The 27,692-nt window shown below is 38.8% G+C and overlaps 2 protein-coding genes across 5 annotated transcripts; both read left to right on the top strand.

Annotated features, from left to right (window-relative positions):
- Positions 1-594: 594 nt before the first annotated feature.
- Positions 595-21,303, top strand: LOC127795792 (potassium channel SKOR-like). 4 transcript variants are annotated; one of them, XM_052327693.1, is made up of 13 exons: positions 600-898; positions 1,149-1,373; positions 1,489-1,552; positions 1,956-2,295; positions 8,246-8,541; positions 8,787-8,867; positions 9,897-9,995; positions 10,214-10,426; positions 10,821-11,009; positions 11,569-11,644; positions 11,764-12,058; positions 19,388-19,509; positions 20,754-21,302. In XM_052327693.1, exons 1-13 carry the CDS (start codon positions 663-665, stop codon positions 20,999-21,001), a joined length of 2,484 nt encoding a protein of 827 aa, XP_052183653.1. In that variant the 5' UTR covers positions 600-662; the 3' UTR covers positions 21,002-21,302. The 4 variants fall into 4 exon arrangements, 3 of the variants coding, with proteins under 3 accessions (XP_052183655.1, XP_052183654.1, XP_052183653.1); XM_052327695.1 differs by lacking the exon at positions 10,214-10,426 and having other exon boundaries at positions 598-898; positions 20,754-21,303; XM_052327694.1 differs by lacking the exon at positions 8,787-8,867 and having other exon boundaries at positions 599-898.
- A 1,267-nt stretch (positions 21,304-22,570) lies between these two features.
- LOC127795684 (uncharacterized) lies at positions 22,571-27,226 on the top strand. Its single transcript, XM_052327507.1, has 4 exons — positions 22,571-22,873; positions 22,983-23,065; positions 26,699-26,754; positions 26,874-27,226. The coding sequence occupies exons 1-4, from the start codon at positions 22,702-22,704 to the stop codon at positions 26,950-26,952; spliced, it is 390 nt and encodes a 129-aa protein (XP_052183467.1). The 5' UTR covers positions 22,571-22,701; the 3' UTR covers positions 26,953-27,226.
- Positions 27,227-27,692: the final 466 nt, after the last annotated feature.

Genomic DNA, 27,692 nt, shown 5'->3' with positions numbered 1-27,692 from the left:
ATGGATTGATTAGGGTATTGATAAATTTTAAAATTTAGAGTTTAGGATTTTAATAAAATTAAAATAAATTTTATATAAATTTAAAGAATAAATTAAATTATTGATTTTTAGATTTTATATTTTAAAATAAATAAAGTATATTATATTTTATTTTTTATCATCACAATTATTAGATTTTAATTTTTATTAACATATAATTTATCTTTTGAACGTCAAATTCTTTTAACAAAGAAAAGATTAGCGTCACATTTATTAATGTAAATTTTAAAATTATTTGAATATGAATTTATGTTAATTTATAAGAAAAAATTAAATTGACTATTTAATTTTTTATTTTGATCAAATTAGTCCTTAAAATTATTTTGGACATTAATTCATCCCTCAACTTTTTTAAAATGCTTTCCTTTGTCTATAAAATAATAATTTTTAGTTCCATTTACCCCCTAAAATTCTAGATTTTTTTGGGCTCAATTTGAAAAGTTCAATGGTAAATGTGATTAAAAAAAAAAAATTAAGAAAATTCTGAAATGGCCGGGAATCAAATTTACACTCGTCTTCTCAAATGCAAAGCCTCCATGTGTCCGGATCTCATAGAATAAAAAGAGAGGAGCCAATCCATAACCATTGGCTAAATTGGCTTATTAGCTCGCTGCCTGAAGAAGATGAAGCTGCATGAGAGCAGACGCAGAGTGGAAGATTCAGAAGAGGAAGACGACGAAGTGCTCCGCAGGGTTGAGGACGATGAGTTACCGGAGGGCTCCGCCACCGCCAAGCCCTCCTGGAAGGCTCTTCTCAGGCTGTTCCGCTCCGACTCCCAGCTCACCGCCAGCGCCAGCAGCAGAGACTTGGTTGCCGCCGCCCCACCTTCCGACGCATTTTTCATTCGTCCCGACAACGGGTACTCTCCTCCAATCATTCCTATATTTTGTCTTCATAAAATATATAAACATTATTGAAATAATATTAAGTAGAGTATTCTGCGAGACCCCTTTCAGGTTTACTGAAGTATAAACATTGAAGTTGAATAATAGTTTGATATTTTTGAATAGTGGTAATATTCAATGTAATTTTTTAAAACATAAGGGATACTTCTGTATTTTGTATAAACTTTAAGGTGGATCATGTATATGTGTCGACGTTCTGCGTAGGTGGTACTTGGCATGGACGCAATTCATTCTGCTATGGGCGGTGTACTCCTCCTTCTTCACGCCATTGGAGTTCGGCTTCTTCAGAGGCTTGCCGGAGAACCTTTTCCTCCTCGACGCGGCCGGCCAGATCGCCTTCCTTGTAGACATTGTGGTCCGATTCTTCGTCGCCTACAGAGACTCCCACTCCCACCGACTCGTACACTCTCGCAAGCTCATCGCTCTCCGGTATATATTTCTCTCTCTCTCTCTACTTCTCCTTTGCCACCTGAAAGCTGCTTCGTCTCGCATATTTGCTGGATTCGACTTCGATTTTCGGTTTCTGGTCTTTGATATCGTTCAGGTACTTGAAGTCTCGGTTTCTGGTTGATTTTCTTGGTTGCTTGCCTTGGGACGGTATTTACAAGGTACTGCACTCACCTTGCCTCTCCCAATCACTGTTTAGGCTTCTTTTTGGCGATGTTTGATTGCGAAGGAGTATCTCTAAAATTTTTTGTTTGTGAATGAATTATGAATATTCTTTGCTGAATCGCTGATCTTACGATGAACGTGATAATGCATAAAATGTGAATTCCTTGTAATCAGGAATTCGCACGAGTAGTTAATTTTTTGTTAAAATTTCCTATCTTTCCATGATATTTGTACTTTCATTTTTTCACCTTTTCTCCCCCCACCCCCGACGCCACGCGCAGCCAATTTGAAATTCCGAACGGTGCTTTATTTCGTTGGTTCCTCTGTCATTTAATTTGCTTATGTTTACTTCATTATATCCTGTTCCATTGTTCATTCTAAGCCATCTGCTCCTGTTAGGCTTGTGGCAGAAAGGAGCCAGTAAGGTACCTACTGTGGATAAGGCTAAGTCGGGCACTTAGAGTGACAGAGTTTTTTGCAAAGATGGAGAAAGATATCCGTATCAACTATTTGTTTACAAGGATCGTGAAACTTCTTGTTGTGGAACTGTATTGCACACACACTGCAGCTTGCATTTTCTACTATTTGGCTACAACGCTGCCTCCATCAAGGGAAGGTTATACATGGATAGGAAGTTTACAGATGGGCGATTACAGTTATTCACACTTCAGAGATATTGATCTTTGGAGGCGTTATATAACATCCTTATACTTTGCTATTGTTACAATGGCAACTGTTGGTAAGCTTCCTTTATTATGTCCTACATTTGCTAAGTTCGTTGAATTTTTTATATTTGGCTTTATTTCTTGACTACTTTTTGCATTCATTGATTATTTCTCTGGTGATATGTCAGTTTAACTTGATATGACTGCTGTCAGATGTAAAAGTTTTTCAATATAGTAATTGTTTACTTTTTAAAATATTTTCTGGCCAGGGAGAAAGTTATTTTTTTTTTTAGGATAATGCTAAATGAACAATTTTGTTGAGAATTTAGGTCAAAATTACACATCTATACCCTAAATTGCAATTACAACCCCCTTAAAGCTACTTGTAGAGACGGACAACTTTATGAAGCCCGCCCATTTTCACTCTCTCTCTCATACTGTCTTTCTCAAACCCACCACCTTCGCAAGCACCATCCGATGTCGCCCCCTCCCGCCGCTCGCACTGTCCGTCGTCGCCCCTCCCTCTACTGCTCGCCCCCACCACCGGCCACAGATCGCCGTCGCCCTTCCCCACACCGCCACTCAGATAGCCATTGCCCCCCCGGCTAGCCATTCGCACCGCCTCGCCCCCATCAGGTCGTACCCACCACCGGCCACAGACCGTCATCACCCCTCCACACCGCACCACGACGGACGGTATATACAGGCAGAGGATTAGTATATATGCTCTGCACATATTTACAAATTTTTTGGATTATTTTATTATTATTGACTTTGTGGCTCCCTCCCATAATCCCATATCGGTTGGCAGTGGGTTTGGGAGGGTATCTTTTGAATATAAAAGGACCTTCTCCTCCCTTTGTAAATTCATCCCACAATTTCATAATTGTATTTCTCTCTCTCTCTCTTTCTTTGTATTTTTCTAGTTGAATATCAGTGAAATATTTTTTATGGTGTCCAAAGACGTAGGCTAAATTGATCGAATCTCATTAATTTTTGGTGTTTTATTTATTTTTATATTCAATAGTTGTTGTCAGTATTATTTACGGCGAGGTTGATTTTGGAAAAAATAGCCCGATTTTTCCAATAATTAGTATTAGAGTCCAAGGTTTCTTAGTATGTTTTGTGGTTGTAGTTGAGTCTGATGTTTCACATCATAAAAGATCATTTTTGCTAAGCTTTTCTTAGTATGCTCTGTGGTTGCAACTGAGTCTAATTTTTCACATTAGAAAAGATTTTCTTGGATTGTTCTGCTTTGATAACTATTGAATATAAAAGATGGCATGAAGGCAGAAATGGCAGGCAAAAAGAGTTCAAAACAATCCACATCAGGAGCTTCTTCTTTGCCCACTTGGGCAAGAAATTTGGTGAATACAAGAATTGCAGTGGTGGTGTTTGACAGTTCGGGTCATTTCGGCATGTAGCAATGCGAGGTTTTAGATGCTCTTTTTCAGTAAGGTCTAGATATCGCTTTTGAGGAAAAGAAATCAGATGATATTGAAGAAAAAAAATGGAAGATCATCAATCGATTAATGTGTGGTACAATTCGATCATGCCTGTCTAGAGAACAAAAGTATGCATTTTTAAAAGAAAATTCTACCGGTACACTATGGAAGGCATTGGAGAATTTTTTTTTGAAGAAAAGCGGTTAGAATAAGTTCTACATGAAAAATAGATTATTTTGTTTTATTTATGTTCCTAGTACCATGATAAATGATCATATCACTACTGTTAATCAGTTGGTAGCTGATTTGATGAATTTGGATGAAACGTTCAAGAATGAGGATTTGGCTTTGATGTTGTTGGGATCCTTTCTCGAGGAGTTTGAATTTATTGAAACTACTTTGCTTCACGGGAAGGTTCAGGTATCTCTTAGTGAAGTTTGTGTTGTTTTGTATAGCTATGAGTTGAGAAAGAAAGATAAAAAATAAGCAACACATGGCTCATTAGAAGCATTGACTGTAAGAGGTCGTTCGCATAATCAGAAGAAAGGAAGGAGAGGGAGATCCAGTTCGAGATCCAAACCGAACAAAGATGAGTATGCCTTTTGTCGGGAGAAAGGCTACTGGAAGAAAGACTATCCAAAGTTAAAAGCTAAAGGCAAATCTGACAAAGGGAATGCCGTCTCAAATATTGTTGAATTTGATGATGAAACAAATCTTTCACTAGTTCTTATTTCTTCAACAAGCTATTTTGGTGCTTGGCTTTCGAATTCAGGTTGCAACCACCATATGTGTCCTAATCGGGACTAGTTCTTTGACTTTCAAGAGCTTGATGGAGGAGTTGTTTACACAGCAAACGACACATATTGTGAAATAATCGGAGTTGGCATAATCCATTTGAGGAATTATGATGGATCAACCAGAATACTGAAAGATGTGAGATATGTGCTGAGTTTGACAAAGAATCTCATTTCTGTGAGAACATTGGAATCTAAGGGATTGAAGGTAACTGCAGAAAATTGAGTTAAAAAGGTGATCTCCGGTGCACTTGTAATGATGAAAGGTATACAAAAGAAGAATAACTCGTATTACTATCAAGGTAATGTAGTTATTAGGACAACAACAACAACAGCTTCCAATGATGACAGGGATACAAAAGCAACCAAACTGTGGCATATGCGTTTGGGATATGCAGGTGAAAAATCTTTGCAAATTTTAGCCAAGCAAAGATTATTGGAAGGTGTCAAGACTTGCAAATTAGACTTTTGTGAGCACTATGTCAAGGGGAAGCAGACGAGAGTGAAATTTGATACTGTAATCCATGATACTAAGAGTATTCTGGATTATGTTCACTCAAATGTGTGGGGACCATCCAAGATAGCATCTATGGGAGGCAAACACTACTATATTACCTTTGTTGATGATTTTTCCTGAAGAGTGTAGGTGTATTCTTTAAAGAAAAAGGATGAAGTATTGGGATATTTCCTTCAATGGAAAAATATGGTGGAAACTCAGATTGTCAGAAGGATCAAACAATTAAGACCAGATAATGGTGGTGAGTATAGAAATGATCCATTTGACAAGGTCTACCAAGATGAAGGTATTGCTTGACACTTTACAGTCAGAGATACACCGCAACAGAATGGGGTGGTAGAGCGTATGAACTGAACGTTGCTGGAGAAAGTTTGGTGTATGTTGTCCAATGCTAGGTTGGACATGCAATTTTGGGCTGAAGTTGTGACATATGAATCGGTTGCCATCAATTGTTATTTGTGGAAGTTTACCTTTTGAGGTATGGTTTGAAAAACCTGCTAATGATTATAATTCCTTACATGTATTTAGTTCCACTGTACACTATCATGTTAAGGAATCCAAGTTGGATCCAAGAGTGAAGAAAACACTGTTCATGGGGATCATTTTTGGACTAAAAGGATATCGGCTCTGGTGTCTGGAATCGAATAAGATAATCTTTAGTAAGGATGTTACTTTTGATGAATCTGTCATGTTGAAAACAGTAACGAATGAACACAACAGGTGGAGAATACTCCAAAGCAGGTGGAGTTTGAAAGAAGAATTATTGATCCAGCAGTGAATAGCAAATTAGGCAGAGACACTCCTACGGCAGATGAGTCGTTAGATGAAGAAGAGGTTTCGACCCAAGAACCTCCACAATAACAAGAATCAATAGCAACAGGAAGGCCACGACAAGAGATCCACAAACCTGTTCATTTTGTTGATATGGTAGTCTATGCATCTCCAATTGTAAATGATGATATTCCTGCCACTTATAATGAAGCTGTCCAAAGTTCAGAAAATGAAAAGTGGAGGAAAGCCATGAATGAAGAAATGTAGTTCTTTCAGAAGAATGAGACATGGAGGTTAGCTAGCTTACTGAAGGGAAAGAAGGCAATTGGATGCAAATGGGTATATGCAAAGAAGGATGGATTTCCCGACAATAATAATGTTCGCTACAAGGCAAGGTTGGTGGCTAAAGGTTACGCTCAAACGGAGGGTATTGATTATAATTAAGTTTTTTCTCCAGTTGCAAAACATTCCTCTATTAGAATTTTGTTGGCCTTGGTAGCGCAATTGGATTTGGAACTAGTTTAGATGGATGTGAAAATCGCGTTTCTACACGGTGACTTGGAAGAGGAAATCTATATGACTCAATCAGAAGGTTTTAGAGATGCTGGTAAAGAAAATTGAGTTTGCAAACTAAACAAATCGTTGTACGGATTGAAGCAATCTTTAAGACAGTGGTACAAACAATTTGACAAGTTTTATGTTAGGGTAGAAGTACACAAAAAGCAAATATGATCACTGTGTGTATTTGTGCAAGCTACAAGATGGATCTTTCATCTATCTTATCCTGTATGTTGATGATATGCTGATAGCTTTCAAAAATAGTGAAGAATTGAAAAATTAAAGGCTCAATTGCATAAGGAGTTCAAAATGAAAGACTTGGGTGAAGCCAAGAAGATTCTCGGCATGGAAATAATCAGAGACAAGAAAAGGGGAAGACTTTGTTTGACTCAGAAAACATATCTGAAGAAAGTACCACAACATTTTGGCAGGAATGAAAAGTCAAAACCTGTGAGTACCCCATTAGCTCCTCATTTCAAACTTAGTGCATCTTTTTCTTCGAAGAGTGTTGCAGAACAAGAGTATATGTCAAAAGTTCCGTATACAAAAGCTGTTGGTAGGTTCATATATGTTATGATGTGTATAGGGCCCGATATTTTACAAGTAGTAGGAGTTGTGAGCAGGTATATGCATGATTCTGGAAAGGAACATTGACAAGCTATGAAATGGATTCTGCAGTATATTCTGAATACCGTAGATGTCGGCTTAGTGTTTGAGAGGGAGGAGAAAGCAGGTAAATACATAGTTGGTTATTGTGATTCTGACTATGCGGGTGATATGGATAAATGTCTATCTATTACTAGTTACATGTTCACTTTAGCAAAGACACCGGTTAGTTGGAGGTCTACTTTACGGTTTATAGTTGCTTTGTCTACCATAGAAGCAGAGTACATGGCAGTTACAGAGGTTGCGAAGGAAGCAATTTGGCTTTATAGATTGCTTGATGAATTGGAAATTGGTCAGAAGTACATCGAGGTACACTGTGACAGTTAGAGTGCCACTCACTTAGCAAAAAACCAAGTTTATCATGCAAGGATGAAGCATATCGATGTAATATATCACTTTGTACGGGAAATTATAGAAGAAGGAGAGATATAGATTCAGAAGATCCAAACCATTGAAAATCTTGCTAATATGATGACTAAGGTTGTGACAGCGGTGAAGTTCAAATATTATTTGAACTTGATTAATATCCTTAGCATTTGAAGTTGGCGCTTCATAGCGCATTTGAAAACACTACTGATGATAGCTTATTTGAAGAGAATTTTGAGGAATTTGGGAGATTTGCTAAGGTGGAGATTTGTTGACTTTGTGGCGCCCTCCCATAATCCCACATTGGTTGGTAGTGGGTTTGGGAGGGTCTCTTTTGAATATAAAAAGACCTTCTCCCCCTTTTGTAAATTCATCCCACAATTTCATAATTGTATTTATTTCTCTCTCTCTCTCTTTGTATTTCTCTCCTTGAATATTAGTGAAATATTTTTGGTGGTGTTCGAGGACGTAGGCCAAATTGGTTGAACTTCGTTAATTTCTGGTGTTTTATTTATTTTTATATTCAATAGTTGTTGTCGGGTATTATTTAAGGTGAGGTTGATTTTGGGAAAAATAGTCCGATTTTCCCAACAATTATTACTATTTTTTGGCAAGTAGTTAGCCTAGAATTCCTGGTGAACCGACAATATGTTCAGCCATGAACCTGTCCTTCTTTCTTGAGCATATCTAATAAATATATCCTGCATAATCGTATTTTATATTATCTGCTATCCATGTGCATGTTGTTGTTCATATTGGTACACTTGTTTCTTTCCAACACTTGTACCATGCACTGTAAACAATGTTTCTCTTTTTGGTGAGAATGATGTAGTGCTACAATTTTTCTTAGAGAAGGGTTTCTCAATTATATGCATTGATTTCTTTCCACTCTGGCATAATGCTACAGGTTACGGAGAGATACATGCTGTCAATATCAGGGAAATGATTTTTGTAATGGCCTATGTCTCTTTTGATATGATTCTTGGTGCTTATCTACTTGGTAACATGACGGCATTGATTGTAAAAGGATCAAAAACAGAAAGGTTTAGGGACAAAATGACAGATCTTATTAAATACATGAACAGACACAAACTTGGAAAGGGTCTCAGTAATGAGGTCAAAGGCCACTTGAGACTTCAGTATGAAAGCAGTTACACAGAGGCTGCTGTTCTTCAGGATATTCCAATCTCCACTCGAGCTAAGGTATTCTAAAACTAATAAGAGCGATAGCATGCATAATTTATGCTAGTTCTATATTCAATGTTGACTACACGCAAAACACAAAGTAAAAAAATAAAAAGACGAACAACTATCAATATTAACTTGGTTTCTTTGACATAGTTCACTCATGACCTGTTGATTTTGTTGAATTTGCAATTTTCTTTTTTGCTGCAGAAAGAAGTCTAAATCTTGGATTATTTTTCCCCATGATTTGTTTTTCTTCACAGATCTCACAGAAGTTATATGAGCCAATCATTAAAGAGGTTTCCCTTTTTAGGGGCTGCTCATTAGGATTCATTAAACAGATTGTAAGTCTTCTTGTTACAAGTAGAACACTAATGCTAAGTTTGTACCAGTTGATTTTTTTAGTTCAAACTTGTGGGCTCAGGTACCTGTGTGAGGTAAATATTTTCTTTAAGATCATAATACTGCTACATGCTTAACATTTTTTTTTTTTAAGTAAAAGGATATGTATAGATAGAGAAAGTCTGTATAGAACCCAAATCAGAGCATATCCCGGTGTGCCATATATACAGAAAACAAGATAAACAGAACACTCAAACTTAATATTTTTTCATTGCTGAATCTCAACTTTCTGCTTCCTTCCTCTCTGGCTCTGTCACATATAGAAATAAAGGTCCAAGAACCCAATCATTTGGTTGTCCAAAAAAATCAATAAATATTGGAGCCAAATCTTTGAACTTTGAAAAATAATGAAAAAAATAAAATATTCATGTTACCTCTTTTTTCTTGTTATTTTATTTTCACTTTTCTCATTTTTTTGGGTGTGTTCGATCAAAGTTGTTAGATTGATGGCTTTTCCCGGGGGTTAGCTTGCTCCTTTGTAAGCATCAGTGGGTTCCAAAACTGAAACAGCCTGTCCTCTCAAGGGGATAAAGCCTTATAACTTGGACCATTCATCAGCCTCGTAGTGGCAGAAGCCTTGTGCCTTGCTCTTTAGTCTATCAATTTGTCTCGGTCAACAGGGAGGCTAATGGATGAAGCTACTCCTGATCCTGTATGACTTTTTGAAATTGAGGGTATCGCCTTTCTTTAACATTTATAGCTTCTTCAGAGTGTTCTTGATAGTATTTTGCCAGGAGTAAATTGAATACTGTCTGCTGTATTTCCATGCTTCTTCTATTTGCTACAATAATTAAACCCAAGTACTGGTTTCATGGTATCCCTTTGAAAAACTTCCTCTGATTGTTTTTGCCTTGTTGTTTTAGTTGTAATTTAATCATGCTCGTTTCTTCTGGTATGCTTCTAATGAGATAAGATTAGAAGCCTAACTTCCTCTTAATACAGTATCAACCTTATTTTTTTCTGATTGGCAGGCAACAAGAGTTCACGAGGAAATTTTCCTTCCTGGAGAAGTAGTTATAGAGCAGGGACACATAGTAGATCAACTCTATTTTGTTTACCACGGTAAACTGGTACAGTTTTTTATCCCTTGTATTTTTCGTGAAAAACACCAATATAAGAGCTATTACTAGCATGTTTCCCATTACTTTGTTGGCAGCCAGGGATATTTATTCTTGGTTATTTGGATTATCTTAATGTCCTCAGTAGATAAGATTAACCTCAAGTATATACTTCTATGTTTATTTCAATTTGCATTTGGATGCAAGATTGAGAGTGTGATAGTCTTCAGGAGGGAAAAAGTAAAGACGATGAAACAGCTGTTCTGCATCTGCAAACTTTTAGCTCATTTGGTGAAGTTTCTATACTTTGCAACATTCCAGCTCTTTACACTGTCCGAGTTTGTGAACTTTCTAAGCTATTACGACTTGATAAACAATCTTTCACGGAGGTCCTTGAGATATACTTCTCCGATGGGCGTATTATTGTAAATAATGTCCTTGAGGTGGGTTATCTTCATATTACTTCTTCAAATGTTGTAGTTCTACTCCAATCTGTGATGCTGTATGTTTTCTTTTCCCACCATATTTCATTTTCTTTTGGGATCAAATTAATATCAATGTATTCTGTATAGAAGATATATGTAAATCTATTATGTGCTCGAGGTGGGTTACCTATATCACTTCTAATTTTGTGAGTTTTACTCCAAACTCCTATGCTTTTATCTTTTTGTACCTTGTGTTTCATTTTGTTTGGACAAAATCAATATTGACGAATCCCATGTAGATAAATATCTATGTCATAACTGATACCAAGGACTTCAAATGTTGTTCTTCGATTTAGGAATTTCATTATTGCATGAATTAGTTAATTTAATTGTAAAATTTTAAAATTTGCAGGGGAAAGAGTCCAATCTTCAGAACAAGCTATTGGAATCTGACATAACACTTAATATTGCAAAACATGAATGTGAGCTCACTATGAGGTTAAACTGTGCTGCTCATGATGGAGATCTTTATCGGCTAAAACGTTTGATTGGAGCAGGTGCAGATCCCAATAGGAGTGATTATGATCGAAGATCACCTCTGGTAATTCTAAAAAGAAAGTATTCTAATATCATATAATAATAGATCTATGTGCTAGTATGATTCCTTAAAGAAATCATCCTTTCTTGAATATAATTTCTGACTTTTCACACACACACACACAAATCCCGTGGAACATCCTTAGGGGGGTTCTGGAGGATTGAAATTGCTAGGTTAGAACAATGTTCAGTAATACATCCAACTAAAGAGATATGATTGGATAAAATAATTCATTTGTGCAGTTTTTCCTGTACTTTCTCTGCGCAGAGATTTACCTACAAGGAGTTCCAGTAATTGTGTCTCGTCATGACAATGTAATGATAGTATTGTTGTCATAGTTGTATCTTGTTGGTTACATGATATGTTCAGTTTTCCAGTTCAAAGTTTCTTTATTTGATTTGATTGAGAAAAACATGCTGTACTGAATTCTAAATTTCCGTACTTTCTGGAGGATATGTTAAAGGTTTTGTTTATGAACTTTCATCATTGCTCCCCCCCTCCCTCTCTCTGACTGTGATGCTGGAAGAACATATATCACTCTATAACCTTGCTTTATTTGTAGCATCTTGCTGCATCCAGGGGATATGAAGAGATTGCTGAATTCCTTGTCCAGAAAGGAGTGGGGATCAATGTTAAAGGTGCAGACTTAATAATACTTGCTGCTATGCACTTCTTAATGCTTTGGGAATTTATTTGTACATTATTGGGTAGTTACTTCAGATTTTGTGAACTCATTTTGATTGATGGATTTTAATAGATAATTTTGGAAACACTCCGTTGCTTGAAGCCATCAAGAATGGACATGATCGCATTGCATCTTTACTTGTCAAAGCTGGGGCATCATTGGCTATAGATAATGCTGGAAGTTTTCTCTGCATGGTTGTCGCAAGCAGAGACTCAGATTTTCTAAGAAGACTTCTAGCTAATGGTATAAATCCCAACTCCAAAAATTACGATCTTCGAACTCCTCTTCATTTAGCTGCTGCAGAAGGGTTGGTTACAGTGGTTTGCTTACTTTTACAAGCTGGTGCCAGTGTCTTCTCAAAGGACAGGTGCAGTTTTTTTTTTTTTTTAATATTTGTTAGATGGTGATGAATCATGATTAATCAGTTCCTCTAGAACTTTCTACATTTTGCTTGATGGTTGATACTAAGTACAGAATGCAAATGCATACATACACCTGGATGTGCATGATATTTCATGCAACCTTTTAATCCTAAATTCTTTTAATGATCCAAGAATGTGATATTCGTTGGATTTAAAGAAAATAGTGTTCTTAAGTTTTCTCTTCGATCGATATCCTTAACTGCTTGGTCTGTAGGTTGTTTAATGGAAGTTTTTTTTTTTTGGCTACGAGTTGAAGTTCATTGTTTTTATGGTCTCATTTTAGTGAAGATCACCATGGAGTCATGGACCATAGGTTATCAATTTTTCTTGAAGTTTGTTAGTGAAATAGTCTATCAAAAGTTCAGACATCTCAGCTACTCCAACAACTTCAAACTACATTTACAAGTGACCTTTATGTTGCTGCATGTTAGTTTTTAACCGAACTCCTATCAGTGAAACTTCCTGTTTGTTTTCCTCTTTGAGAGCCTTAATACTTGCAACAAAGAGTGCCAGTACATCATCAATTATTGATTGATTTGGTTTGAACTTTTTCATAATAGTTATCTGATTGGAGATCAAGATTGTGATGTCTACAAAGTGCATGCACATACCTTTCACATGATACAGCTAGTGGTGGTAGTGTAGCATTGAGGCTATGGTAATTTAGGTACTGATAGAAGCTTGAATTTTGGGGAAGCACATTGACTTGTACGTGTTCTGTTTTTAGGCATACTTCCAGACCATTTTTCTTTAGTTTCTCCAGACTTTGGTGTTGCCAATAAATATTTAGCCTGGTATCCTGGCCATTACACTTGGTTATTTGCAACATGTAGAATTGATTTTTTTGCACCTTACCACTCCTACTTCTCCTTTTGTCTCTCCTCCCTCTTTCTTGATTTTTGCTTTTCTTTCTTTCCCCTACTCTTCTTATGTCTCTTTCTCAGTTTGTTTCTTTCCCTCTTCAATGTTCTGTCATTGCCAAGTATTATATTCGTCGTCGTCGTCATCATCATTATTCTTACTCATGACATGCCAAACTGCAAATCTAAATACCTACACCCACCAGTAAAATGTTGCATGCCTATTGTTGTTGCCAAAATACAATAATTAAAATTTGTAATGTGGGGTCCACTCGAGCTCGGTGTCAAGTGAAGTTGAGTTGCCGTAAGAGATGTCACCTCAAGGGAGATCGCCGTTAGGGTGCTCGCCGCAAGGATTCGCCACAAGCTCTTGCCACCAGCTTTCGTCACAAGCTCTTGCCACTAGTTTTCGCCACAAGTTCTTGCCACAAGCTTTCGCTGTAAGCTTTTGCCACTAGCTCTCGCCATTAGCTCTCACCATAAGCTCTCGCCACTAGCTCTTGCCATAAGCTCTCACCACTAGCTTTCACCACAAGCTTTAGCTCTCGCTGCTAGGTCTCGACGCAAGGATTTGGTCCTCGTCGCTAGGTTTTGTCGCAAGCTTTAGCCCTCGTCGCAAGGATTTAGCCTTGTTGATGCTCAGAAAATGGGTTAGAATGCTCGTGGGAATCTTTCTCCGCAAAGACCCTCTGATGCCAAAGTCAGTCTCGAATCCCCATGACTATTCGTGAAAACAGTAAAAGTGTAAAGTGTCTAAATTTTTACTGAAGTTGGAAGTCTCCATTAATGCCCTCTAGCTAGGTATTTATAGGGCACGATTCTCAATGGTGGCTAGTGCCGACACGTGTCGATTACTGAATGGGTCGGATTTTAAAAAATAAGGGGAAAATAGCCACGAGGCCGCGTGCGGTTGCTTGCTGCAAGGCGACTGGGCCTCGCGACAAGCCACCTTTGCCGCGAGGTGGTTCATTCTCGCGGCAAGGGCCGCGAGGCAGCTAGGCCTTGCGGCCTGAGCTTGCTGCGAGGTAGCTGTGCCTCGCAGCAAGGTTGCCTACCGCGAGGCAGCTGGGCCTCGCAGTAATGGCTTATCGCGAGGCAGCTGGGCCTTGTGGTAAGGCTGCCTGCCGCGAGGCAGCTCGGCCTCGCGGCAAAGGCCATCACGAGGCAACTAGCGACATGCAGCTGCGAGACTGCCTCTCGCGGCAAGCAGTCGCGAGCTTGGCGGCATGCGGCCGCGAGGCTTCTTCTCGAGGCAGCGAGGCTGACAGCAGCTGGCGACAATTCTTTTACCGCCAGCCTCTTTTTTCCATTTCACTTTTTCAACAAATTTTTAACTTTTTCTCCTTATTTTTTCATTGCACAACAATTGCCCCCCACTCTTCTGTTTTGTCTTTAGACAAAATTGAAGAGTAAAAATATTAACTAAGGAGTCGGGTCTAGCACCTTGACTCAACCAAGTGTTCCAGAATGCCCAAAAGATCTTATTTCGACCAGGGGCTGGAGTACCAAATTATTTCTGGGCAACCATGCCCTTGATAGATAGACTCCACTGCGGAATTCTTGCTGGTTGTTCGAGCTTGCAGGAAGGTCTAGCCGTTGGATCAGCCAAGGAGTCAGGTCTAGCTTGGGAGCATAGCACCGGACTCAGTCAAGGGATCTCGACGAGCCTACGGGCAGAGTTTCCGGAGCGTCCAGTGATCCCATGATGGATCATAGCACTCTGGCTACCGTGTTCTCCATGTCCATCTTTCGGGGTTATCCTACTTCAGGGAATCTGGGTTTGGCCAGTGGTTTGGCGCGGGATTCCTGCCAAACATCCAAGTTTGCCAGGAGACCTAGGCGCCAAATCTACCAAGGAGTTGGGTCTAGCCAAAAAGGCATAATACCGAACTCGAACGAGGGATCTAGGTGAGTCTGCGGGCATAGGCATCGGATGTTCTGGTGATCCCGGGCCAACTCGTGGTTATGGGCACCAGATTGCAACTGGGAGATTCAATTCCGATACGCGGGATCATGGCAGAACTGATCATAGGGTTGCTATCTCTTCATGCCTTCCTTGGGCCAGTTTACCTCAGGGGATCTAGGTTTGGCCAGTGGTTCAGCGCGGGGATTCCTGCCAGACATTCAAGTTTGTCGGGAGACCTAGGCGCCAGATCAACCAAGGAGTCGGGTCTAGCCAAAAAGGCATAGCACCTAACTCAAGCGAGGGATCTGGGTGAGTCTGCGGGCATAGGCATCAGATGTCCTGGTAATCCCGAGCCAATCAGTGGTCATGGGCACCAGATTGCAACTGAGCGACTTGACTTTCGGGAGCGGTCTTATGCTGGAGCTATCAGGTGATCATTTCACTTCTTTTCTGCCTTCCTAGGGCTAGTCTACCTCAGGGAAGCTGGGTTTGGCCAGCGGTCCGGCATGGGATTCCTACCAGACATCAGAGTTTGCCGGGAGACCTAGTTGCCAGATCAACCAAGGAGTTGGGTTTAGCCAAAAAGGCATAGCACCAAACTCAAACGAGGGATCCAGGTGAGTCTGCAGGCATAGGCATCGGATGTTTTGGTAATCCCGGGCCAATCTGTGGTCATAAGCACCAGATTGCCGCCAGGCGACTTGACCATTGGAAGTAAGCTGTGCTTGAGCTGCCATACCTGCATGACAAATACAAATAATCCAAGCTCATGAAGATTTTACGTGGTTCGGCTTGTAGTTTTGCCTACTCCACGGGAATACAGGGGATATATTCTTTTATTTATCAGAGGATGTTATTACAATGGAAAATTAAAGATAATTCCAGCCTCTAGCTGAGTTGAGCAACGCTTTTGATGACAGGTCCGACTCTACGTCTCGCGCTTCATCTCTTCATTTGGGGTTAAAGCTAGGAAGTACCTCTCGAGGTGCACGATACTCCAAGCTTTCCCCATCGCCACGCCTTGTGGTGTCGGTAGTGTGCACATGTTGGGGTCTAACATCTTCCAAATTTTGTAAGGTCATTCGCACCTCGGGCTGGGTCTACCTTCTTCTTCTATTACCTTCCCCCACGTCCAAAATTTCCATTTGGATGATAAACTGTTCCGCTCAGTCGAATAACTCAGTCACAGAATTTGGCTCGAAGATATGATAAAAGATAGAAATATATGGAAGTCTAGAATTTATGTAGCCGACCCCACATAGTGGGATAAAGGCTGGATATGTTGTTGTTTTAAGGCTAAGGATCTTCTAAGCGGGGCGTAGGTAGTTCCGTTTAGCAAGGCTGACGCTGCCAATCCGACTGGGAGATCCCTTACTTCCTGTGTCGCAGCTCTAAACCGCTCGATGTATTGCTTTAGGGATTCATCCGACTTCTGCTGTAAATTCATTAGATATATTGCACTCTTCTTCTTTGAGAGATAGACGGAGAATGCATTTAGAAATTCTTTCTTCATCTGTTCGAATGATCGTATATGTTCTGCCTGTAATTCAGTGAACCACTGCTGAGCTTGTCCTGCCAAGGAGAGTGGGAAAGCTCTGCACCTAGTGACCTCATTCCATCCATGTAACACGGCCACTGAGACAAAATGCTGTAAGTGTTTCTCGGGATCCTCCCTTCCTGAGTATACTGAAAGTTGTGGCAGTTCAAACCCTGGTTGCCTCTGGAGTTCCTCCGATAGAGGGAACCCTTTTATGGGAGCTATCTTTGGCACCATCATTACCTGCTTTTGTTCTAGCACCTCTTCTATGAGGCGTTTGATATCAGACACACTGAGTGTTTCCTGCTTCGCTTGATTTCGGCAAAGAGATGGGTAATAAGGGACTCTTGAGGGGGTGCTTTCTGTTGCCTCTTTGCATATGGGAGGTTTTCTTGCCCTTCTACCATATTTCCTTCTCGAGTCTGTTACTTCTGGGACTTGACTATTCAGCCCTGGAGTTCTGATTCTTATCCCCTGCCGAGGGGCCCCTGGAGTGTTGTCTTGGGATCTCCGACGTTCTACTATCGTATCGATTTGTCCCATGTGGGGAATGTGAATATCCAACATTAGTTCACGTAACAAAGCAGTGACTCATTGTAGTCTTCTCATATTCTCCTCATTGTTCATCATGAGCTTGTCATTATGTTTCTTCAGCTCCTCAAAATTCTTTCGCAATAGTTCATAATCTGAGAGTAAGACCGTGGGTGGAGCTATTCTTGAGGTCCCCACGAGGTTTCGATGTGGAATTGAAGACTGTCCAGAGGAGTGTTGTTTCTGACTAACGGGCGCTGCATGGGGGACTTGTTCTTCTCGTCCTGTCGCGTATCTCCTCAACCCAGCTATGTGTGCTTCTCCTTGCTTTGAATGCTCTATGCCCCCCAATTCGGTGGTATGGTTGCATTCGAGCACCAGAAAGTTCTCGAAATGCACTTCATTGTTAGGGTAATATACTGAAAATTCTGGTACTATGGAGTGTGCCCGGTGGGGGCCTTTCGTGGCTCCCATCCTGGTACGAGCACTCCTTCGGGTGGGGTCAAGCGGGTTCGCCCAATTGGCTGATCTTGTCCCTCTCGGCATCTTGTGTTAAGATTGGCTTTTTGTTGCGTTTCCCACAAACGACGCCAAATTATTGTTGCCAAAATACAACAATTAAAATTTGTGAGGTGGAGTCCACTCGAGCTCGGTATCGGGTGAAGTTGGGTTGTCGTAAGAGATGTCGCCTCAAGGGAGATCGCCGTTAGGGTGCTCACCGTAAGGATTCGCCACAAGCCTTCGCCATAAGCCCTTGCCACTAGCTCTTGCCACCAGCTCTTGCCAGTAGCTCTCGCCACTAGCTCTTGCCATAAGCTCTCGCCACTAGCTTTCGCCACAAGGTTTAGCTCTCGCCGCAAGGATTTGGCCCTCGCCGCTAGGTTTTGTCGCAAGCTTTAGCCCTCACCACTAGGTCTCGCCGCAAGGATTTGGCCCTGTTGATGCTCAGAAAATGGGTAAGAAGGCTCGGGGGAATCTTTCCCCGCGAAGACCCTCCGATGCCAAAATCAGTCTTGAATCCCCATGACTATTCGTGAAAATAGTAAAAGTGTACTCAAAGTGTCTAAATTTTTACCGAAGTTGGAAGTTCTCATTAATGCCCTTTAGCTGGGTATTTATAGGGCACGATTCTCAAGGGTGGCTAGTGCCAACATGTGTCGATTACTGAATGAGTCGGATTTTAAAAAATAAGGGGAAAATAGCCACAAGGCCGTATGCAGCTGCCTGCTGCAAGGCGGCTGGGCCTCGCAGCAAACCTTTGCCGCGAGGTGGTTCATTCTCGCGGCAAGGCTGCCCGTTGCAAGGCAGCTCGGCCTCGCGGCATGCAGCTGCGAGACTGCCTTTGGCGGCAAGCAGCCGCAAGCTTGGCGGCATGTGGCCGTGAGGTAGCTCGCGGCTAGCAGCCGCGAGGCTTCTTCTCGCGGCAGAGAGGCTGACAGCAGCCGGCGGCAATTTTTTTGCTGCCAGCCTCTTTTTTCCATTTCACTTTTTCAATAAATTTTTAACTATTTCTCCTTATTTTTCCGTGGCACAACACCTATAAAACACTCCTTTTACAAATATCATTGGTGATGATACCAATTTGGAATAACTGGGCCACACAATTTATTTCTAGAAAGAGTTTAATTTTAATTTATAGAAGTTTACACTTGTAGTGCATCAAGAAGTGACACATCATTGCTTTTCAAATCATTAATAGCTTTTATCCTATTATTATGACAGAACAGTCATGGTAAGGATGATGTCACTTTTTCTGCTAGTGTTACTTTTGTTTAAACTGTCAGTACATCAAAATCAAACTCTTCTAGCAGTATAGAATCTTTCTCAACATGTAAAGTGAAATTGCACCATCTGCTCCTTAACATTTTATTTTGAACTTTCACCAGACTTGTTTTTCTCCTTCTGCATGGTTTTCTATCTTGCTTATAGCATATTAATATTATGAACATGAGGACTTTCTTCTTAGATTAAAAATTTTGAGTTTTAGTCAAAATGTTTACTGAAACTCCATAAATGGATAGTTGTTGGTCTTGAATATGAAAGTTCTTTATTAATTTTTTCTCTTTTCTTTTTGACTATTTCCTATACTTATTGTTTAAGAAAAAGATAAAAATAGGAATTCCTTTCATACTTCAACACTTAACGTCTGCATTATTTGAAAATTTCCCTTTTATGTTGAAGTGTGAAAATGTTAGTTGTGCTTCCAGCACATTTGTAAGCTTCTACTAAATTTCTGTTCAAGCTATGAATACTCTTTTCATGGTTGAAAAATATGTATGAAAGTATGCAACAAGAGAGGAGATACTGCAAGGTTGCCTCGGGTGTTGTCTAAGCAATTAAAATGCTGCTGGAAATTGCATGTGCATGGTTTAACCTGTACATGCATTTGACTAATGCATCATTGAGAAAAAGCTGATTTTGTTGTACCATATCTCTGCAGATGGGGAAATACTCCACTTGATGAAGCCCGAATAGGTGGAGATAAGAATCTTATACAACTTCTGGAAGATGCAAAGCGCACTCAGTTATCAGATTTCTCTGATTGCTTCAAAGAAACTCAAGGTACTGCTAAAACTAATTAACAAAGTAATAGGACGTCCTTCACTTTGAAAGATTGGACATGCCTCGCATTTTACATTTTATCTTGAAGATAGAGTTGTCTTCACTCAAAAGGACTAAGTATGACCCTTATTTCCGTTAGCTCAATTACTTTCCTAGCAGCAGCTTAGAAAGAGTACTAGTTGGTTGGCTTTGACAAAGTCTGCATTAAGTTATTATCTAGTCTTGCTTTTGATTCTTGAAGAAGATAAGTTAATACTGATTATCTGTTGACAAGTCTCCATTCTAGTGAGTGCACACAGATATCTCGTATTTAACATTGCATGCCTAAAACAAACAACATGCAAAAGAAAGAAAAATTCTGAGTAGGCCCTCCAATTTTCTCTTGACTATGTGCTATTGCTATCTTGGAAAAGGTAAATCTAAAAAGAAAAAAAGATGTTGATATTGGTTGCAAATTAGAAGTAGATCAAAGTTTGTCGTGCCTGTACTGAAATTAGAACCACGCCATTGTTGATATTTCCAGTTCGAGGAGATCGCAGTACAACAATTTTTATTGGGAACTTAAAGTCACTCTCAAACCATGCCTCACCCTGAATCAATTGCTGATTGTTAAAACATGGCTTCCTCCCACTAGGCTATGTACCTGCTATTTCTTGCTTACTCTTGATTTAGAAGCCATGTCTTTGTTGCATTTTAAATCGTACCACTGTCTTTGCGGCTAGTTGAACTTGGACTATCTTATTAGTCTGGTGGGAATTTTGGAAGCCAGGGACATTGGACATGAAGAAAGAAATGGCTAGACGGCTAAGCCACCCCAGAAATTTGCCGGAGATTGTATGCAAATAATTCTAGTGAAATTAACCACCCTTCTGATGTTCTTGAAGTTCTGAGGGAATTACGGGGGAAAATGGTGACTATATGAGTAAAATTATCTCAGCGCCATCAGACCACCCGAAAATACAGAAATCATTAGATTTATATTTAAATCTGTGTATTTAGCAAATAAAGTAGAGAAAAACTCGATGGAAGACACTTAAGTATGATATTAGTTATAAAGTCTTACAAAAGATAAAAGTAATAGATAAAAATGACTGGCAAGATAATTAGATAAACGATAGGGTCTTGGCATATTATTGTTGTATTAGATTTAGATCTGCATGCTTCGTGTACAGATTGCTACCGAGTATATGCATGCATTACAATTATGTTGGCCTCAGCTAACTATTGTTACTTTTCATTGGCAGCACAAGATCAAAGGCAACGTAGGATATGCACAGTTTTCCCCTTCAATCCATGGGATAAAAGAGAAGACAGAAGACAGGGAGTTGTGTTACGGATTCCACAGGGCATGGAAGAGCTTGTCGCAGCAGCTGCACGAGAGTTACAAGTCCCCGGTGCTGCTTGTATTTTATCAGAAACCGGGGGAAGGATTCTCGACATTGGCATGATATCGGATGGTCAGAATCTGTTTTTGGTTAATGAAGAAACATAAACAGAACAGATGATCTGTAGAGTTTGGTAATTGTACAAGTAAAGGTGCTAGGGTCATGTCATATCTTCCAGCTTCCCGCATTTACAACTGTGTTCCTATTTTGATCTGTAGGCAAATAACCCAACAGGATGTTGCATGCCACCGTAATTTGTGATTTGGAGGGACTCTAGGGTCCATTTGAGCTTTGAATTACACACCCAATGGGCTTGCCTTCCCATAAAAGTTCAGAACAGGGGGCCTGTGGTGGCTCGGTCACCTTCCCCAAAAGTTTGCTCCTAATTTGACCATTATATTTAATGTTACAACTAAGTTAACGGTTTTCATCAAAAAAATTATTTTTCTTCTTTTGTTGTAAGCTTCCATATCACATGTGGGACTATAATATTTTTCTTATATGCCCAAATTATTTTAACTTACAAACTTATATTCTTGTTCTTTCTATTTATATATATTTTTTATAGTCATTTAAATTTTTTATTATTTCAATTACATCATTGGACTTACATTTTTAAATCAATTTAATTCATTTACTTTAAATTTTTTTCGTATAATAATCTAAATTTTTTGTTATTTTAATTATACTCATATATCTTTATTTTTAAGTTAATTTAACTCATATATTTTAATGTGTAAAGAAAATATAAAGCGAGATAAGTTAATTTAATTTTTTTAACACGTTAAAGTATAAGAGTTAAATTGATTAAAAAATGTAAATATATGAATATAATTGAAAAAAAAAATTAAAGTTATTTCATAAAAAAAGGATCAAAATACAATAATTAAATTAACTTAAAAATGTAAATATATAATTTTAATCAAAAATTCATGATCACATAAAAAAATATAAAAGTACAAAATATATATATATATATATATAGACTTGATCTTATTTTAACTATCAATATATTTTATCTTTATAGAGTTACTCAAATATTTTTATGTATAATTTTAATTTTTTTTATCTTTTTTTTGTATATTCACATGTCTACTATAATACTTTCATAAAAAAAAAATTATATTTTGCATGTGATAATTACTAATACAATATTATGAACATTTTGCCTATAATAATTACAAATACGATACTATAAACCATACAATAAAAATTGTAATAAATTTTTTTCTTTCAATTAAAGAAATTTTATAATTACATAAAATATTAGACGAACATTTAATTTTCATCATAATGTTTAAATTCTCTAAATGGCATATTCCATAAATACTCCCTTTATTTTTAATAATTAAGATTACTCATCAACTATTTAATAATAAAAGAAATTACGTACAAAAATATTAAAGTATCACGCACATCTAAATATAAATTATTTAATATTAAACTACCAGTAATAAATAATAAAAAAAATGTTACATGCTTAAACTTATCAGTTTACTATTTTTTTATACGAGCCAAAAAAAAAAGTATTTATTAATTTATTTTTTGTTAAAAATCGGGGTTTTTTAACCTACGCAAGGGGAAAAAATGACACTGGGTGATAATACAGGGGTCAAAGTGTAAATACTCCTAATTTTATTTCAACCGACCTGCGAGAAACTATTTTGTAGAATCTCCTGCACAATCACTGAGAGGAACCTTCTTTGATCTTCGTGGTTAAGTAAACTCAGGAACAGGCGCGCACGCGTACGGTCATCTGCAAGAAGAAGAAGAAGAGGAAGAAGAAGACAGCGAGAAGAGCGAAGAAATGGCGCTGCAATGGATGATACTGACGTACGTGGTGGCAGTGGAGGCGGCGATAGCAATTCTGATAACCCTACCGTCGCCGAAACCCCTCAAATCTCGCATCGTATCGCTCATTTCTCTGATTCTACAACCGTCCATGTTCATTGTCCCCTTTTCTGCTTTCCAGCTTCTAGGTCTCTCTTTTGGCGTGCAAACCCTGCTTATATCAACGTTCTTTCATTGTTCCTTATTTTGAATTAGGGTTTCCTGTTTTCACTGGTTTGATTGATTGATGATTCTTAGATATCTATTGGAAGAACGAGCACCGGTTGTTGTGCACCGGAGAGACCTGCACTGCCTCTGAAAGAGATCGCTACGAGAAATCTGTACGTGTTGTTTTTTCATTGTGTTGCATTTATTGCTTTAATTGTTAGTCTTTCCATTTCTCCGTGATGATTGTTCTGTTGAGTTTGGGACCTGTGGATCAACCATTTTTGAGTTTGCTCATTTGTGAATCGGTCAGTTCCCGTGTTTGGTTCCGCAAATGAAACAATCTTAAAGACTTTCCAAGTTTATTTTATTTACAAAACTTTGAGTGTTATTTCTCTCCAAACCTACAAGACGAGAAGGCAAAGCGCAATCTATGCTAAAAATGTTGGATCCTGCTATTCCTCCACTCTCTTTCTCTCTCCGTCTCTCTTCTCTTTTTCCCTGTGCCTGTCTCCGTATGTGAGATGAACCTGACCGAAAATATTGTTTGTAGATAAGATGGATAGTTATTTTTGGATATGATTTCCACTTCTGAATGACCACTAATTAAAACAAGATCTGGTTAGAACAGTGAGCTGGCAACCTAAATTGTCAACCTAAATTAGGGTGCAAGATCTTGAAGAGAAGGGGTTGATTTGGAATGGCTGGTTTCCATTGTGCAAACCACATGGGCACTAATGAAAAAGCATGGTTTTGAAAAATGGGGTTGCTTGAAACTCTCTGGTGGATTTCTGTCTTTCTCCAGAACAATTAATTTTTCCAATCAGGTATACATTTTTTGGTTCCTCAACTACCATTGGCATTGGAAGGTCAAGAGAAAATGCATTGAGCAGATGGCTTGATATTGTTGAGTGCTCATGTTAGAGGTGATTTCTGAACACTTTTGTGGGGCGTCAGTGTTTTCTGCAGCTTTGAGGGAAAGCGTAGAGGTGATTTTGACTCATCTCTTTCTGGTAGTCATTTTGAATGATTTGATGGATTTATCTCTCTTGATGAGCAGGAGTTAAATGGTTAATCATTAGACACGTACTGCTATCATTGAAGGAGCGTTATGAGTAAAAAGAAAAAATTAAATTTGCTCATCCTTCATGTCTGAAACATTTTATTGTTCTGTTGTTAGATGGGTAAACTGTTCTACTTACAAGCAAGAGTAAATTCTTTTCCGTAGATTGGAAACTGGGTAAAGGGCTAGAGTGCATTTATGGATTAATAATTTCTTTTTTTGCCACTGTGTAGGGTGGGGGAAGGGGGTGTTGTCACATTGCAAACAATGGGTTGATAATAATATTGAGTGCTCACATTAAGTGGCTGGTTAATTTTCTAATTTTCTATGCTAAGTTTAGGTAATTGTATGGGGGATCAGGTTATTCCTAGTTTTACTGTTCATGGTCCTTGTGTTTATGGTCTGGCAGATGTTTTAGAGATCATTCAGGACTGTTTTTTCATCTTGTTTTGGAAATGGAGCGTTAAACAACATAAACCTGGTTGCTACAAGATGAAGTAATCATCTTATTTCTTTGTTTTATGATGGATTGATTTAATTTCAACCACTCAAGGAAGGTTATTATGCTAGTGTATACGGAAGTCTTTCCCAGAATATATTCCTTCATTGCCTTGAAGTCTTCTGGATTTAATAGGTTTTCATTTTCAGTGCTCTTCCAGCCCACGAACTGATGTTGATTTCACTCCCTTTTTGCACTTCTTTCCCCTATTCTGGCAACTGAGCATCTCTTGGTGGAAGCTTTGATTAAAAAGTTGACATGTCTTTAATAGATTAAGCTTTTTATTTAGGATGAAGGTTTGGCTCAAGTAATCCTGTGGTAATAGGAGATGAAAATCAAACTAATTAATTATCTGAGCAAAGGTCATATTTTGTTTGCATCTAGGAGGTAACCCAAAAATAAACTTTGTAGATGTGTTTTGCTTGCTAGAGAACTAGTTGAAGCAAACACCTTGAGCTTAATATCTAACATGGTATCGTGTTACTTATCTTCTAAGTGGAAAGAAGGCTGCAAAAGCAACCTTGGGTGGAAATTGAGGAGATAGTCTCTGGGTGGGTACTGCCTGTTGAAGATACTGAAGCCAAACTAGTGATGACTCAAGATTGACAGGGGCCCATCTAAAAGGAAAAGGTTGGCGGGGGCATGCAGCCATATTTTTCATCTAAACTGCCCATGACTTTTGAGTTGGAGATTGAAAGAGCTAGAAGGATTCAAGATATCAATTGTGAGAGACAAACTTATGAACTGGCTGGTTAGAGGAGGAGAAAAGGATTGGAGATTGGTGATGATCTTGGTTTGATGGTCTTCTGGTGGATCTTTGAGTCTATTTTGGTTGGCAATGCCTTGTTTTGTTGTGGGGAGGAGGTCATTGCTCAGTGGCAGTGGTGGCATCGCCAGATCAGAGTAAACTGACATAAGCCTTTTTCTTGCCTGTGCACAAAACCTGGACAAAGGGGGTACAAGAATAATTTAAAAAAAAAAAAGACTTAGGGCTAGTTTGGCTAAACTATTTTTTAGCAGCGTTTAAGCTGGGTAGTGTTTAAGTAGTTGATAGCGTTTAAGTTGATAACGTGTTTGGGTAGATATACTTTTAAGCTATCAGTGAATATTTATGTATTTGGTTTGTAAAAGCTGACAAGCTATCAAAATTCAACAAAAAGACTAAAATAGACATATTGCTCAATAATAGGAATAAAATTAAAAAAATATTAATTTTTAATACAAAAAATTAAATATATTAATGTAACATACATTAATATTTATAATACATATATGTTAACATGTATACATATATATTTAACTATATGTTATATATATATATATACACATACACAGTGAACCACAACAATGGAGGCAACGAGATTGGCAGATGGGGGCGACGACAACCCCGAGAGAAGGCGGCGATGGAGGCTACGGAGGCGGCGGACGACAGGCCAGGTGATGGATGATGGCGACAGCTGGGGTGCTGGACGACGAGCGACGAGGGTAGCTGGGGTGACGGCAAGGGCGATTGTAGCGGACGACGCAACTGTTGGCTGTCGGAGAAGGTTTGGCGGCGTGGGAATGGCGTTGCAGAGGATGAAGAAGATGGGGGTATGGGTTGGAAATAGGAAGAATATATGAGGGTAAATCCATAAATGAATCGGTCAACTCAGCTTTTAAAGTATGAGCTTTTGCAAAAGCTGGCCGCAGGTGGCTTTCTTCAAATGCTGTTAGAGTAGCGTTTAAGCTACCCAGCGTAAACGCTTTTAATTACATCCAAACACTATAATAGCTTTTCTTAATAGCTTAAAAGCTGTTAATACAGCTTAAAAGTGGTCAAACCGCATAGCCAAACGAAGCCTTAATTATTCTGCAGCTTCAATTCAGAGTTTTTTTACAAAAAATAACCATTGATTTAAAAATTGAACCAGATATCAAACCAAAAAGGAGAGAGTGCCACATATTGGCGGCTATGCTGTGAGCTGTAGGCCAGTTTGGGAAACTATGTAGCCATCTCTAACCGGTATTTGGGTAACATATTGTCATCCCAACTACCAACCAACAATTTTAAGGAATGATTTTGTTAACAAACCTGTTGCCATTGTTATGTGGAATTCCTTGTTGCTCTGGATTTTTGGTGTGTCATCTGAGATAGGTATGAAAGGTTGGTACTACATCTCTCCCTCTCTCTCTCTCTCTCTCAGGAACAGACACCTGCGTGCAAGCATATTTATACTCACACGTTTACATTGGTGTATTTTACAGATCTACAAATCTCAGAGGAATGTGATCTTGTGTACTGCAGCGTGCCTCCTCTATTGGTATAAATAATTAAGGCCGTGGGCTGCCCAACCTCCTTACTCCATGGAGCTTTTTGTTACGATTTGCATTTCATATATACTATATGCCAATTAAATTTGCTTTTGTATGCGGAATGCAGGTGTATTTACCGCATATGCAAGTATCAGAAGGACATTCAAAGTCTGGAAGAAGTGGAGCAGAGGTACAAGGATGAGTAGACTTTTCCCTTCCCTTGCCTTGATATCAGCTGAAACATGTAGAGGCTGCCGAGGCTAGTACCCGTGTTGTATTCAAACTAGCTTTAAATCTAGAGATTTTGCCCACCTCTACCATTGTTATGCTCATGTTTCTTATGGGATCAAAATAATGCCTATACTGTACTACTGTGGATTATGTTCTGCTTTGAGTGCCCATGTCATACGTGCTTCTTAATTTTCTTTGTAATAAGAGTTTCTATTTAAACTTTAAAAATAGTCTTAGTTATTCACAAAATTAAGATTAGAAAGTATACTTTATTTTGGGCTCATGCTTGAGCTTGGAGTTTTAGCTTAGTCGAGTTATTGACGTCTCTTTAGGTAATTTTTAATGAAGATTTTGTTGGATGTCTAGCAAAATTTGTTAAATAATTAACTGAGTATATCGAATTAAAAGTTACTGGCGTCATTCACTTTTTATCTTTTTTACAAGGAGAATTATGTTTCTTCCATATGAAAAGCAAATAGTGGTACTCTATGAAGCACGGAAACGGCTTGGAGGCGCCGTTTCGACGTTTTCGAACCGTTTCCCATTTCGGAAACGGTTAAAAACAGCCTGAAACGTTTTCAGGCCGTTTGTGTAATTTTTATCAACTTATGAGACGTTTCCGTAATTAAAAAAAAATTCTGGAAACGCGTTTCAATTGCTTCCAGCGGGCCGCGGCTTGAACAAAAGCCCTAAATCTCTAAATTTTTCCTCTCCT

Source organism: Diospyros lotus, chromosome 2 (genome assembly GCF_014633365.1).
Source record: "Diospyros lotus cultivar Yz01 chromosome 2, ASM1463336v1, whole genome shotgun sequence".
Lineage (NCBI taxonomy): Eukaryota > Viridiplantae > Streptophyta > Magnoliopsida > Ericales > Ebenaceae > Diospyros > Diospyros lotus.
This window is presented reverse-complemented; position numbering and strand designations above follow the sequence as displayed.

Bases quoted from the DNA above. Each gene is read 5' to 3' on its own strand.
- LOC127795792 (XM_052327693.1), top strand. From the start codon at position 663: ATGAAGCTGCATGAGAGCAGACGCAGAGTGGAAGATTCAGAAGAGGAA. The intron at 8,868-9,896 runs GTAAGTCTTCTT...TCTGATTGGCAG, and splicing joins TAGGATTCATTAAACAGATT to GCAACAAGAGTTCACGAGGA. The intron at 9,996-10,213 runs GTACAGTTTTTT...GATAGTCTTCAG, and splicing joins TTGTTTACCACGGTAAACTG to GAGGGAAAAAGTAAAGACGA.
- LOC127795684 (XM_052327507.1), top strand. From the start codon at position 22,702: ATGGCGCTGCAATGGATGATACTGACGTACGTGGTGGCAGTGGAGGCG. The intron at 23,066-26,698 runs GTACGTGTTGTT...TGTATTTTACAG, and splicing joins GAGATCGCTACGAGAAATCT to ATCTACAAATCTCAGAGGAA. The intron at 26,755-26,873 runs GTATAAATAATT...TGCGGAATGCAG, and splicing joins GCAGCGTGCCTCCTCTATTG to GTGTATTTACCGCATATGCA.